We start from the raw sequence: 13,879 nt of genomic DNA, 5'->3' as shown, positions 1-13,879 counted from the left end.
TTCCAGTGGATGGGGAGGGATTACAGTTTACTGAATCAAGTGTCAGTGCTGGTGTTCTGCTGATAAACTGGCTTGCCAGTTGCATTTTTGTTGTGTTTCTCATCATCCATGAATTATGGCTCCTCGTGCCCCTGTTGGTCATACTGCTGCTTTATCTGGTACCTAAATCAGAGGCTACGCTCAGAAATTTTCTGGTTCCTGATAAAAAATGCAGCTAACAGAACTCTCTTACAGCTTATTTTAATTTAAATAAGCAGCTTAACACTTGTCCTGTTGGAAGTATTTAAGGAATTAAAACTTTTGCTAAGAGTCTCTGTATGTTGGAGTTCGTTTCCCAAAGTTTGTATGACATTTAGGTGTAGTTCATCCGCTTCTTGGGGTCACAGGAGGAAAACTAGTGTGTACTGATTTTTGTGTACATACTCTGTATTTTATGTTTCTAATTTAGTATTTGAAGAAAAGCTATAGATCTGAAATTTCTGTGATTTTTTTATAGGTTTTTTTTTTTAATTCAAGTTTTGAATTTTGAGGGAATGAGCTTCATGTTCCTGAGAACATGCAAACAAGCATACAGTATACTTGAGTGCTGCACCTTTTATTTAACATAAAATATAGATCATATATGACAAACTTCTTCACAAGCCTATCTAGTGTGCCAAAACACTCCTTAAAATTTAATTCTGTTAATATTTCACCAAACTTTTTCTTTTGTATTTAGTTTTCTAATACACTAAATTAATTTTATTGCTTATAATTTAAATATCCTGCTTAACTGTGTTTTACTTATACTGATTCATTTCAGAGTGAACCTTTATATGTTCCTGTAAAGTTTCATGATTTGCCAACTGAAAAAAGTAGCAGTAATAATAGTGATGCAGAGAAAAGTGAGTAAAGATTTTTGGAATGCTGAAATGCCAGTTCTTTGGTGAAAGGGTGGTTTTCCTGTTGTTTGGTATAGCCTCTATTGTGTTGCAGGACTTGTTTTATGTGTCTCTCTCTTCCCCCCCACCCCTTTAAATCTCTTATTACAAGCATTGCAGTTCTGTATATTTACTTTCAGGTAGAGAAAACATAGGCATCTTGTTCAGTTTACCTTTCTTGGTCGCTACAGATCCAGCCTATGTTTATCTCAAGGGACCAACTGGGTTCAGTACTTGTGATTCTTTCCTTCTGGGCTTGTATGACCAGCAGCAGTGAGTCAGCCTTGGAAAAACAAACTATTGTCCCTTTTAGAGCAGGAGCAAAGCAGTCAAAGTAAGAATTTTAACAGTCTATGTGCATTCCAATTTTATTTAAGCCTCCCTATCTTGTGATAGTAGCTGAAACAGGCCTAACTGTCCCAGATGATTAATGAAACATTGGCTGTCAAGAAGATCCATTACCTGATATTCTGCAAAAAAAAAAGTCCCTGCTTATGGAAGAGGAAGTCTCTATGTTTATGTTAATTTCTAGGTGACAGCTCACTTGTTTAGAACCACGTTGATAGGCTCTGCTATCCTCCTGTGATAAAATGCACCAAACAGCTAAGGGTTATTTAAGCTAGAGCTTTTCCTCTTTTCCTCTTTAGGAAAAGAGGTATTGTTTCATATTAAATTAGGCTAATAGTTGCAAGTGGCATGTAACTTTTTCTTCACACAGGATACTAATAACACTACAATACTCTTATAAATAAAATCTGAAACAGTTCAATCCTGGTATGCAGATCAGTTACACACAGAGGTTGGATTCCAGATGAGGAAGTACCTCATAGTCTCTGCTAAGCTTTGAGGTCTGTTGGGCACTCTGATCCTCTGAATAAAACACTGTCCTTGCAGTTAGCTGTAGCTGTGTGCAGTTTCTGGATGCTTTTCTTTAATTGGTCAATAGTCAATCTTATATGTATATGTTGGCAATACAGCAATACAGAATAATTCTTGCCTAGAAGTTGGTTGTTGCCTTGCAGGGATTCCCCCCACCCCCCCCCCACCCCCTCCCAAGAGAGGTGGGAGGGATGGCACTTTTCAGTGAGGCTTTTGTGCATGGACAACAGTACAGATTTAAAACAATAATTGTGCTTTGTCTTATGAGCAGCCTAAAAAATAGCAAAATACTGCCTTAATAAATAAGTCTTTTATTTGTATAAAAACTTGCTGTGGTTTGTGAAGTATTGTAATCAATGCAGTATTAAAACATCGTAGTTCTATTCTTGTGTTGTTTTGGCTTTAAAAGCTTAATGATCATGTGCAACTGTGTTCTGTTTTTGTTTTGTTTTGTTTTTTTCTCTTAAGCTCCTAAAAAGCCTCGTGTAAGGTTCAGTAATATCATGGAGATTCGACAACTCCCATCAAGCCATGCATTGGAAGCAAAGCTGTCTCGCATGTCATATCCAACTGTTAAGGAGCAGGAATCAATATTAAAAACTGTAGGGAAACTCACTGCAACTCAAGTAGCAAAAATCAGCTTTTTCTTTTGCTTTGTGGTACGTGCTCCGTTCTTTCAGAAAATTAAGTAATTTAATTGAAACTTATCTTATCTATACAGTATTGAGATGTCCTGTACTCTTTATGCCTCATTTTGTAAATGTAGTATAAGAAGTAAACCCAAGAATAAGAACTAAAACAAAAAGATCCTGGGTGTGTAAGTTAACTGTAAAGTCAGTTGTAAATTATACCATGCTTTTGTGCCATGCCGTCCAATATAGGTATGTTTGGTACAGCAAAATCTAGAATTACATGAATGTGAGCTCTTATGTCACTGTGCTTAAATGTCACTGTGATTTCTTTCTATGGGCAATCATAGAAAGAGAGACATCTTTTGCCTCACTCTGTGGCATTGTGCCCTCAAATGCTTTGCATACTTACCTGTCCTTCAGTTCCACTGAGGGCCGCACAGTTCAGGAATTTGTTGGTCGTTTGTGTTTCTAGAATCATTATCTTATGTTCAAAACAGATCCTCTTTATGCTTTTCATGGATGCTTGTGTTACTGCTGTGTATGTGTATTTCTTCTTGGATGAGATAATCCTGCTTAAGACTGCAGAGAGCAGTAGCTTCCCTGAGAATGTATCGGAGATCTTGACCAAAAGATAAAGCAGTTGCTGCCTTTATATTTATGTAGGAATTCAGACATGAATCCTTCCAAAATATCTTGGAGGTATATAATGTTAGTCATTTGTAGAGCGGAGAGCAGTGCCTGTTTTTAAGTACTCTTTTTATTTAAAAAACCAAAAAACTCATTAGGTTGATTAGTGTCCCATGTTTCTCTAGAAATTTCTTTACAACCCCAGTGTAGTAATCATCTCAAAACACTTCCAAAACAAGTTGTACCTTTAGTTACTACTGAATAGCTATTATTATTTCATTTGAATTATTTAATTTTGAATTATTTAATTATGTTTCAGTTCTGAAGTATGTTCTTTCATTGCTGTGTTCTGGTTTTATTTTTGGAGAAATTGTTTCTTCTTTGAATAGTTTTTTTTAAAGCACTGACAAAAATGAATTATATTGCTATCCATATAGTCACTAAATTATTTTTCTTGTTCTCCAGTGGTTCTTGGCAAATTTCTCTTACCAAGAAGCTCTATCAGATACCCAGGTTGCCATAGTTAATATCTTGTCTTCGACCTCTGGTGAGTTTTATTTACACTAATCAGGTGTGTATTATAAGGCTGTTTATAACATAAAGTCATTTGGCTTACTTTGGACTTGTATAATGTCTTACCTGTGTTTTGGGGGGATGAGAAGGCTGAAAACCATTGAATATGTGTATTTAAAAGTTTCAGTTTATCATTGCAAGTTATTGTGCTTTCGTTGTGATGCCATCCTTTTTGCTACTCAAATTCTTTTGTTTTGGTATACTTCTGTGATTATGCCTGTGTGTTAAAGAGCTGTCCTTGGAGTGTGAGAGGCTTAAAGTAAAGGTGGTATTATCTCTTCCTTCTCTCCCCCCTGCCCCCCAATGGATATGATTCAGAGTAAAAATTTTCTTGCTAACTATTTGTAAAGATAAGTTTGTGTTTAGAGGTAAAGAATGTAGACCACCTAAATATTATGTATTACAGCTCTTGCTTTACAGGTTTTGTTAAAGGCCTAAACACCAGCTTTAAAGTCTGTGATTACGAAGCAGTCCATGTTTTGAGGAGTAATTTCTGTTGTTTAATAAAATCAATCTTAAAAATACAATTATGTGATTTGGACTGACTTTTCAAGCTTCGTGCAGTTTATTTGGTTAGTAAGTAAATGAAAGCCTTTTTCAGAGTTGAGCTTGTATTTGCTCACTTAAACATTCAAATCCTAAAGTGATAGTTTCATGATAGTTCAGATTAAAATTGAACACTAAGATGAAATAGTTAAATACGTGAAATATAAAGAACAAATGTTAGTGCAGTTTACTGAACAAAATAATAGCAAAGCTTGATTGTATAAACTCTTCTTATTTTCTCTTGCAGGACTTTTTACTTTAATCCTAGCTGCAGTCTTTCCCAGTAACAGTGGGGATAGGTTTACCCTTTCCAAATTGTTAGCTGTTATTTTAAGGTAAGAATATGGAATGGAACATTTGATTAAAATCTTGCTGATGTAGCGAGGGGACAAGTGTACCTACAATTTCCATGACAATATATGGTATGCTTCAGTGTTTTGTTTGTTTTTTGGGTTTTTTTTTTTTTTTTTTAAATCCTTGTCCCACAAACAAGTTGAGCAAGTGCATTAAGAAGTCTTTTTAAACACTTCATGTAGTGAGCAATTACCAAATCTCATGCTCCTATGGTTAGTTAGAATAATGAAATTTCTGTAGGAAATACTTGGACTTATTTTCTTGTCGTTTAATTATGGGGGGTTTTTTGTACAGATGGAGAGAAAGAGGTTTGGTGTTTAATGTCTTGTCAGCCTGTTTCATTAAATGCCTGATATATTGTTCAGTGAAGTCAGTAAACAATTTTTTGTTTGTTTGTTTTTTTCCTTTTTAAACTTTAGGTCAGGCCTTAAAAACAGAGAAATCCTTTTGGCTTTGCCAGAAGTGTGTCTGGGTTAATTAAAAAAAAAAAAAAAAAGAAGTTTTAATGCTTTTGTGAGGTTTTCTTCCACCTCTCCCCCTGCCCTTTTTTATTTCACCTTTGTTTAGGAAAAAAAAAAAATATATATATATATAGTTTAAGTAGCATTTTGTGTTTCTTTTTTGCTAGCATTGGTGGTGTAGTACTTGTTAACCTTTCTGGATCTGAGGCATCTTCTGGAAGAGATACAATAGGTATTTGTTTGTTTTTTACCCTGAAATATGCGGTGATGAGTACCATTGTAAACTCTTGACAATACTCAGAAGGTCATATAGAAAGATATATATTTCTTACTCACACTCAGGCCTCATAGCTCCTGAAACTAGAGATCTATGATGATAGATTTTTATGTATATACATAACTTACTTAAGACAGTATTTAGGTAGTCAAGCTTTCTGCCTTTTTTAAACATTTTTCCTATAGTAATGGATTTGGTAATAAACAATTATGAAACTGTCAAATAGAGATTCAGTTATCAGGATCACATTCTTTTAAACATATGTATAATGTATTTGGCATGTCTTAAGTAAGTGTTTCTCGTCTTTACAGGTTCCCTTTGGTCTCTTATAGGAGCAATGCTGTATGCTGTGTACATAGTAATGATAAAAAGGAAAGTAGACAGAGAAGATAAGCTTGATATACCAATGTTCTTTGGTAAGACTAGTAACACTGATGAAGGAAGTTTTAAGTCAGTGTGTGATTAAACTGTTTGCTTTCAGGCACTTAACTATATAGTACTATAAGGGCCCAGAAAAGGCATGAAAGTAGAGAAGACCTGAGAAGACCTGTTTGTTCCCATGATTATCAGTGCTTTGGAGACTGGTTGTATGAATTGTTTCTTGTTTGTAGTCTTGACAACAAAAGATAACATTATCTGCTGGAATGTAGACAGTCCTTCTAGACTCAAAGGATCTTTTAAATCTCAAAGCTGTAAATATCTGACCTAAGTGTTGCTTGTCAGTTTCAGGTAAAGTTTCTTTTATTTCTTTCCTCTAAAAGACTTAAAAGCGGCAACAAAACAGTATTTTACGTATGCATGTTGTCAGAATAGCAGAGTTTAGTGAAGATTGTCCTTTTGAAGAAGCTGAAAGGTCTTTATTGTGATTTACTTCTGTTAATATTTTCACATTCAGGTTTTGTAGGGCTGTTTAATCTGTTGCTGCTATGGCCAGGATTTTTCCTGCTTCACTATACTGGGTTTGAAGCCTTTGAGTTTCCCAACAAACTCATATGGATGTGCATTGTCATTAACGGCCTTATTGGAACAGTTCTGTCAGAGTTCCTCTGGTTGTGGTACGTACTATTTACTTTGCCTGTATTTCACGTAAATTGTCTTACCTGTGTTTCGGATGTTGAGATGTCAAAATATCTAGTCTTTTTGCAGTCTAGCTGTCTGTAAGCACAGTTTGAGTTAGAGGATGTTACCCATCATATCACAATGTACTGTTTAAGAGTAACAGATAATTTTAAAGAGCAGGTGATGTGGCCTTATAGGATTAGGATATATATTTATTAAGATATTATGTGCTTAGCTTATTATAGAATTAACATTTGAGAGGAAAAGACTTTGTGGCATAGGTTGTAATGGTAATAGAGCATGAATTTCTGTTAAAGTTCTCCAGTTTCTAAGGTTTTGTGTATGTTGGATATACATGAGTCAGAATCCAGCAAATCAAGTATTCTGTAGTTGCTATCTTTAAATTTTAAAAGGCTTGAAAAACTTCTAAGACTTCATAGACTTGCACTAAATCTCATTAGAGATTATCACTGCATCACTAAGACGGGGAATTCAAACGTTATCCTAGCTTTTGTTTGTTAATTTAGTAGTATGATATTCTGGATAGGTCAGCAGCAGAGAGGACTGAACATGAGAATCCTAGATGAGCAGATTTCAAAATTTGTGTGCAGCTCTTAAAAGGATTGAGCATTATTAGAAAACTTGTCAATAAGGCAGAGTGCCCAGCTTGAGAGAATGTTGGGACTCTAATTCTGGTCGAAAACAAATTTACTGTAAAATAAGCGTAGAACAGAAAATTGTACAAGTTGGAAAGTCTGTCTTATTCCAGAAACACTGAGGAAAATGCTATATATGCTGTATAACTCTTGGTGAACTAGATGCCAGTTTTAATGCTACGTTTTGAATAAGTGTGGTAGTTCATGAGCTTTTAGCCTCTGAACCTCCTTTTAGAGAGGCTGTAAAACCTTACAGAATAGGATTCTAGGATTACGGATGTCTCAGCTTCAGACTAGCTAAGTTCTGGGACAGTGATACAGTAAAAAAAGAAAGGTGGAGTTCCATGAAAACGTTTCTTCTGCATGTTCAGTAGAAGCTTACAGTTATAGATAAAGTTTTACCAGGACCTTTTGTGTTTATTGGCAAATTTTTAACCAGTCTTAGTTATAAATGCATTGCAGAATATGTTTCTCTGTAATTAGTTTTTAGAGCTATTTTTTTTTCCAGTTTCTTTTTCTGTGGAATTTTTAGTTTAGACTAATTTCGGAGCTCATGTGAAGTTCATCTTTTTCCCTCTCCATTTTGTCCTTAGTATGGTCCTCTATTCTTTGTTTGCATGCAAATATTATCATTTAACCCACTTGTTTATGTCACCTGACTGCATGCTACCAAACAAATAATGTAGTGGTAGACTAAACTCTTAATTCATCATTTTTTCCTTCCTCATAAGTTTGTGTGACGTTGTCTACTGTTTAATTATTGGATGTTCTGGTGGTCAGATTGATTCTAATTCAGAAATAGTCTAAAGCTGAGGTACCAAAGTAGTTCCTAATGATATAGAAGGGGATTTAGAATTGGGTGGGTTTACAAAATTTAAAAGTTTCTAAATCTAAAATGTTTTGTTTCCTTTCTCTTTGTTTCTCATCTGCATACTTTTTTCCGTATTGTAAAGGAGCAAACCACAAGTGATTATAAATATCCAAACCGGTTATTATCATTTGGCTGAAAGTTAGTCTTATAGGAGGATCTAATTGCTTGGTTTGGAAGTACTCTTCTAGTTTAATTGGAGAAATAAGTGCATGAAATCATGGTTTAGAAAAACGTTTTCCAAATGTTTCCCTAAATGTTTATGTTTGAAAGGTGTTAACAGACTCCAACAATTTTATGAGATGAATGAAAATAGCCTTTTCTTCAGTGAATCATGTTTTATGAACATAGTTTCTGTGGTGGTGTACCTGCTAATTTTATAGTCTCTTGAATAAAGGTCTAGTACAGGAAAAAAACAAGTTTTAGAACTTTAACAAAAATTATCAAATATGTATTTTCTTCATAGGGTAGAACAGAATATTTCATAGGGACATACCTGCTAACAAACTTTACTTGGTGTTTGGGAGCTTTTGACTTGGTTGATCATAATGTGGGAGTTACAGCTTTTTGTTTTGGATTTTACGCTGTTCACTTGATATTGAAATGGCTCAGGCTAGTTAAGTATTACTTGTAGATTCTTGGTTCATTTTGAAGTACAGAAAGTCTCAGGAGATCAGATATTTAGGTGTGTACTGCATGTACATCTAGGTTCTCTTTTTTTTTAATTTCATTCAATAATTAGCCATTTGCAAATTAAATATGACTGGCAAAGCAATTCGGAAAAGTTCAGTTCTCATCTGCTGTTAGTCAGTGCTACTTTGAAAGATGCATGTAGTTCTGTTTTGGTTTTTTTAGTTTTTTTTTAGATTTAGAAATAAATTTGAAAGTCTTCATGATTCAGTGGTTTAGAGAGGTCCAGTAACTTTTTGCCTGCTTAGATATCCATGTAATAGGATGAGACCACTTCTAGAATGCAAGGAAGTCTTACTGAGACTCTGAAGAATGAGTTCACAGATGTATTTTAGAGTGAAATTTAAGCACAGTCTCTTAAATTAAAAATTTCTCTATTTACCAAAAATATTTCTTTTCTCATGTAGGGATTTAGATCAGATCTAGATCATTAGGGATCTAGACATAAGTAACCTTTTATTTTTAATTAACCAGACTGTGACAAACCATACTTAATTGCTGTAAGCTGATATTAAACTATTTCAAACTAGAAACAAAATGCAGGTTATTCTAAGTGAGGTCACTACAAAGTAGTGAATTCTCAGTCGTCTTGAAAGGTTTATATAGGAAATAAAGCTCACTCCAGGAGATATCAACAGTCTAGGAATTATATGCAGTTTTACAAATTTTTGACCAAATGTGGATATCACAACTTTTGATTGACAAAATGTGTTCTGCAGTTTGATGTGTTACTTTAGCTGTCTTTTAACCTTTAAATAAGACTCTTGCTATTTCTTTTTCTCCTCCCAGGGGCTGCTTTCTTACCTCATCACTGATAGGCACACTTGCGCTAAGCCTTACAATACCTCTGTCCATAATAGCTGACATGTGCATGCAGAAGGTAACGTACTAAATTTGAGCATTATTAACAGGCTAGAGCTGGTGTTTCTTTTAATTCAATGACAATGTTAATTTTAACAATGTATACAATGAACAGTATTTTGTCTCTACTGTTACTTCTTAATAATTATGGAACTGCACTGCAATTCATCCTCTCTTAATATTCACAGATATGATAGTTTTATACAATAGTTTTTATGTGCACACTTAAGTAAGTTTGTTTGAGATGCAGCTTGGATGAAAAGTACCTAAGTCATCAAAAATTCCTGGTCAGATGCTTTATTTTGACCATGCGCTTTTCAGAATTACAGAACAACTCTAAGTGCAGCACATCTTAAATTAAGACTTTTAGAATTATAAAATTGCTGTTTACTGCATTTCTTGAAAATAGTTAGTGATAAGGAAAAACTAAAAATCCATAGGCTCATGACAAAGGAATGTGGAAACTGCAAAGCTTAACTATACATTATTAGGTTGGCGTGGACATGAGGCTTCCATTTAAAACTGTTCTCTTTTAAGTTACTCTAATTTCTTTAGTATTGGGTTAATAGCTGTGGAAGAACCCTGTGTGTAAAGAAGGCCAAGAATCAGACAATATGAGTTTAGAATATGAACTATATGCTGTTAGTTTATATTACTCTTCAAGCTGTATAGATACTTTTCATGCTGGTGGTTTCAGTTTTAGGTATTTAATCATAAGTGAGCTTCAGCTCTGGCTCTGAATATTTGAGTTTAATGTTTAATCAGTGGCAAGGAACATCAGATTCTTAATTTCATGTGAATAATGTTAATTTAGAATATAATACGTGTATTCAATTACAGTTGCTTGGATTTTTTCTTTTTCTTTTTTTTTTTCCCTCCCTTTAAATAGAGATCACATAACTTTTCAATTTCTGTTTTCTGAAATCAGGACCACTTCTTGTTTCTGCTTTCAACCTGATTTTTTTCTAACACATCTGTTAAGGCAAGCTTAATCTTTCCTACAGTGTTCCCCCCCCCCCCCCCTCATCAAGGCGTCCCCATACAGCCCATTATGGATAAACCTTCTGAAAGCATCTGAAAACCTTGACACTTTTCAGTGGAGACAGAGGTACATCTGTCACGTGGCTAAAGCGTAAGGGGTTCCTGTCACGTGGTTGTTTGCATTTTCAGCATTGGTGACACCTGTATTTCATTGAAGTTACAGATGTAAATGTAGTCACAAGATATGGAGAGGATGCAGGAATTTTTAAAAAGCAAGGAGTAAGATTATGAGCCAGATAAAGTGTTTTATGGGCTGAAAATGGTACATTGGTCAGTATTTGAGCACTTTGGCCTAAATACAGGTACTGAAATACTGAAAGTTCTTTATTGAGGTGTAAGTCTTTATGTGACCTAAGAAGCATTGCAGTCATTTAATGGTCTATGTGGAGATGTTAGAGATAAAAATGGGCAAAACTGTCCAAGCTGACAACTAACCACACCTTCAAAGGCTAGTTACCACACAATACTGCGTCCGAAAATTTTGAACAGTGATGGCCTTGCTCTGCCAATTACTGCTTGCTTGCTTGGCTTTGATGTTCTTTTGGGTCATTTAGCAAATACAGGTTTGCTTAGTTTGGACGCTCTGTGCAAATAGAAATGCTAAAACCTATGAAGGGGAAAAAGATCTGACTATAGCTGGAATATAGCGTAAATTGAGCATTCTGAGTAGTGTCTTCGCTGAAGCGAACAGTTTATCTATTTGTGATTGTTCAATCTGATTCCTTTTCAGTCATTACATTTGAGTTTCCTTTGGTTTCTTTTGAGGTTTGTGCTTGTTGTAGGCAACTTGACTAACTTGTACAAAGGTATTACACTGAGAATATTTCCTGCAAAAAAGAAGCTTTCCTCAGAGAAATGTTTTCACAGCAAAATGTAAATTTTAATGAAGACCTTTGACCTCTGAAAATTTCCCACAGACATTTAATGAAAAAAGTGGGTAGGGGCATACAACTTCCCCCCCCCCCCATTTTGACTTCATGTCAGTGTGAATTTTGGAAAACAAAATTGAGGGGAAAAAAGTGTAAAACTTAAAAGAAAAGCTAAATTGGAAAATACAAGGAGATTCAAACACTGAATAAGTACTCATGTAACAAATGTATTACATGTTTCATACTCAGTATTAATTGGACATTCCAACACTGAAATACAGCCAAACCTTGCAGGGATTCCACTTATTATAAAGCATTGGTTAGGTAACTATATTTATGTTGCTGTTAATATAGTATACACAAGACAAATTCTAACAAGAATATAAATACCTACTGAGAGTTTTTAAAGAAACAAAGAGAAGATTGCTAGTCTCCCAAAAAATTCACTTCAGTGATGTGTGTGTTAAATATAATGTGTGTATATGTATGTATATATATTCTCTTCTGAAGTGATTCATCTAGACTTTTTTCTGGACTATGCTGAAAAATGGAATGTGCTTTTCTAATTCTCAGAAAACAGTTTCTTCTCTAGACTGTTTAATCTGAGTAAACACAGCCCCAGTCTTTCAACTGAATTTATTCTTCATGTATTCATACAATATTGAGGCATTTGAAATAGCAGACGCATCTTTAAAGCTTTGTTGAATAACTGTCAGTGCATGTTGTAAACACAAGGGCAGCTTAGGTTTTTTAACTCACTTTTGCAGTTTATCACTGTAATTCAGTTACTCCATTTGATATGTATTTGACATTTATAAAAGTACAAGTGCATTAGCTATTAATCTGACTTCTTGTACACCTTGTATTACAGCTGCTCTCTTCTTATTCCTTATCTTAAATCTTCACCTTCTTTGCAGTCTCAGTTTATGTGCTGGCAACATCTTTCATAATCTGAATCTTCATGCCTCTTCCACTTCACCCACCGTTCTTTGCTCTTCTCCCTTTCCTCCATGCCCTGGTTCCTTCTGGTGATTCTGGTCCATATACTTGCTACCTGCCATTTCTTCTAATTCTGTTTATTCTCCCTTTATGAAAAGGTTGCTTTGTCTTTAGCTAAGCAATTGCAAAGCTAGACTGTTTTTATGCAGCTGTCCACTGGATGCCTCTTAATGCCTCTTCCCATATGCAGGATAGTAATTGTAAAGGAGATTCATTCTTCTGTTTCTTGTTTATTTTCAAATTCATATGTCTATTCTCTATTACTGTTGTTGTTCTTCCTGCTTCCCCTTCCCAGTGCCTGCTACATACTATCCAGGTTTCTACTTTTCTCTGTTCGGTGCTTTTAGCTTGTGTCTTTTTGTGTGCTTGAGGGTATGTAAACTTTTTCCACCTGAACTGTTCAGCATGAAGTCATTGGGAAGCCATTACGACTTGTCTTGGACAGTAGAGTCTGTGTCCTGCTGTGGACAGGCAGTATTTGGAGCCGAATCCTTTATCTTGTGCTTTTATTTTATTTTTTTATTGCTAGTATTAGAAGCACAAATGAATGACCCTAATCAAAGGCAAACCCTCTGGACATATGAGATTGTTGGCATGAGCATGTCTCTTAATCTTTTGGTCTTGGACATCAACAGATCTTAAACTAAGCCCCCACTCTCACCTAAGTCCAAATTAGGCTGATAGAAATTTAAGCTTCCAACTCTAAGCTTTCCAGTTAATGCTTCTGGGCAGTCCTTTGTCCTTACACAACTTTTTAGTTTTCTTTAAGGGAACCTGAATAAAAATGCCCCTGCATTTAAATTAATACTTTAAAAATTAAAATATGAATATATACAGTCTTCAAATTATTGTAAAATGTTATGGTTATTATTGAGTTTGCATAATAACTTTCTGGATCTTTATTACTATGTCTGTAGTAATTGACATAACTGAAGCTTAACAAATTATGAACAAATTTTTAACAGCTAGTTAAATATCCCTTTTGGTAACTTCTGTATTCATTAATTTCTGTTAGAAATCAGTGAGTTTAACAAAGAGCTACGACAATTGTAGTTTGTTAGATTTGTGAGAATGAAACATCAGCACTTGCTATCAAAACTGTACAATTTTTCCTTTAAGTCTTCAACTTTGGATATTTTTCTTCCACAAGGGGGAGCCTTGCTTGTGGTTTATTGAGCTGTTAGCCTTAAAGAAGTTGCAAAGGAAGAGTAGTTTTTTGCAACCTTGATTTTTTCCAACTTTTCATAATTTTATGTTTTAAACTAACTTGGATGATCAGTTCTGAATACTGATAATGTAGATACAGGAAGAATTTCATTCATTTAAATTGGGCAAATAACATAATTTTTTTTAATGCAAAGAAGAAAATTATTGTACATTTTCAGTAGCATAGTTTTTTCTGTGTGCATTAATTTCTGCAATGACCATTCTGTGACATAATGTTCATAGTACATAAACAGGTGCACAAATATTTAAGGTTTTTATCCATACTTAACTTTTTGGAGTGTCTCTTATTTGTATCAGTCAAAGAGCAAAACCCTAAAAATGAGATTTAGCATTTGAAAAA

General features: G+C 34.6%; 1 protein-coding gene across 5 annotated transcripts in view; it reads left to right on the top strand.

Annotated features, from left to right (window-relative positions):
• SLC35F5 (solute carrier family 35 member F5) overlaps positions 1-13,879 on the top strand; it is a 37,782-nt gene that overhangs the window by 13,477 nt on the left and 10,426 nt on the right. For all 5 annotated transcript variants that reach the window (XR_010389924.1, XM_026097122.2, XM_064514637.1 and 2 more), the window contains 8 exons: positions 803-884; positions 2,268-2,458; positions 3,524-3,605; positions 4,425-4,512; positions 5,160-5,224; positions 5,581-5,685; positions 6,165-6,324; positions 9,332-9,422. Coding sequence is in view for 4 of the 5 variants with exons in the window: in XM_026097122.2 (XP_025952907.2) it covers positions 803-884; positions 2,268-2,458; positions 3,524-3,605; positions 4,425-4,512; positions 5,160-5,224; positions 5,581-5,685; positions 6,165-6,324; positions 9,332-9,422 (864 nt within the window). In the remaining variant the exon portion in view is untranslated. The remainder of the gene's footprint in view (positions 1-802; positions 885-2,267; positions 2,459-3,523; positions 3,606-4,424; positions 4,513-5,159; positions 5,225-5,580; positions 5,686-6,164; positions 6,325-9,331; positions 9,423-13,879) is intronic.

The sequence above is a fragment of the Dromaius novaehollandiae genome, chromosome 7, assembly GCF_036370855.1.
Source record: "Dromaius novaehollandiae isolate bDroNov1 chromosome 7, bDroNov1.hap1, whole genome shotgun sequence".
In the NCBI taxonomy this organism is placed as follows: Eukaryota; Metazoa; Chordata; class Aves; order Casuariiformes; family Dromaiidae; genus Dromaius; species Dromaius novaehollandiae.
Note: the sequence above shows the minus strand (reverse complement) of the source record. Positions and strands in the feature narration are given on the sequence as shown.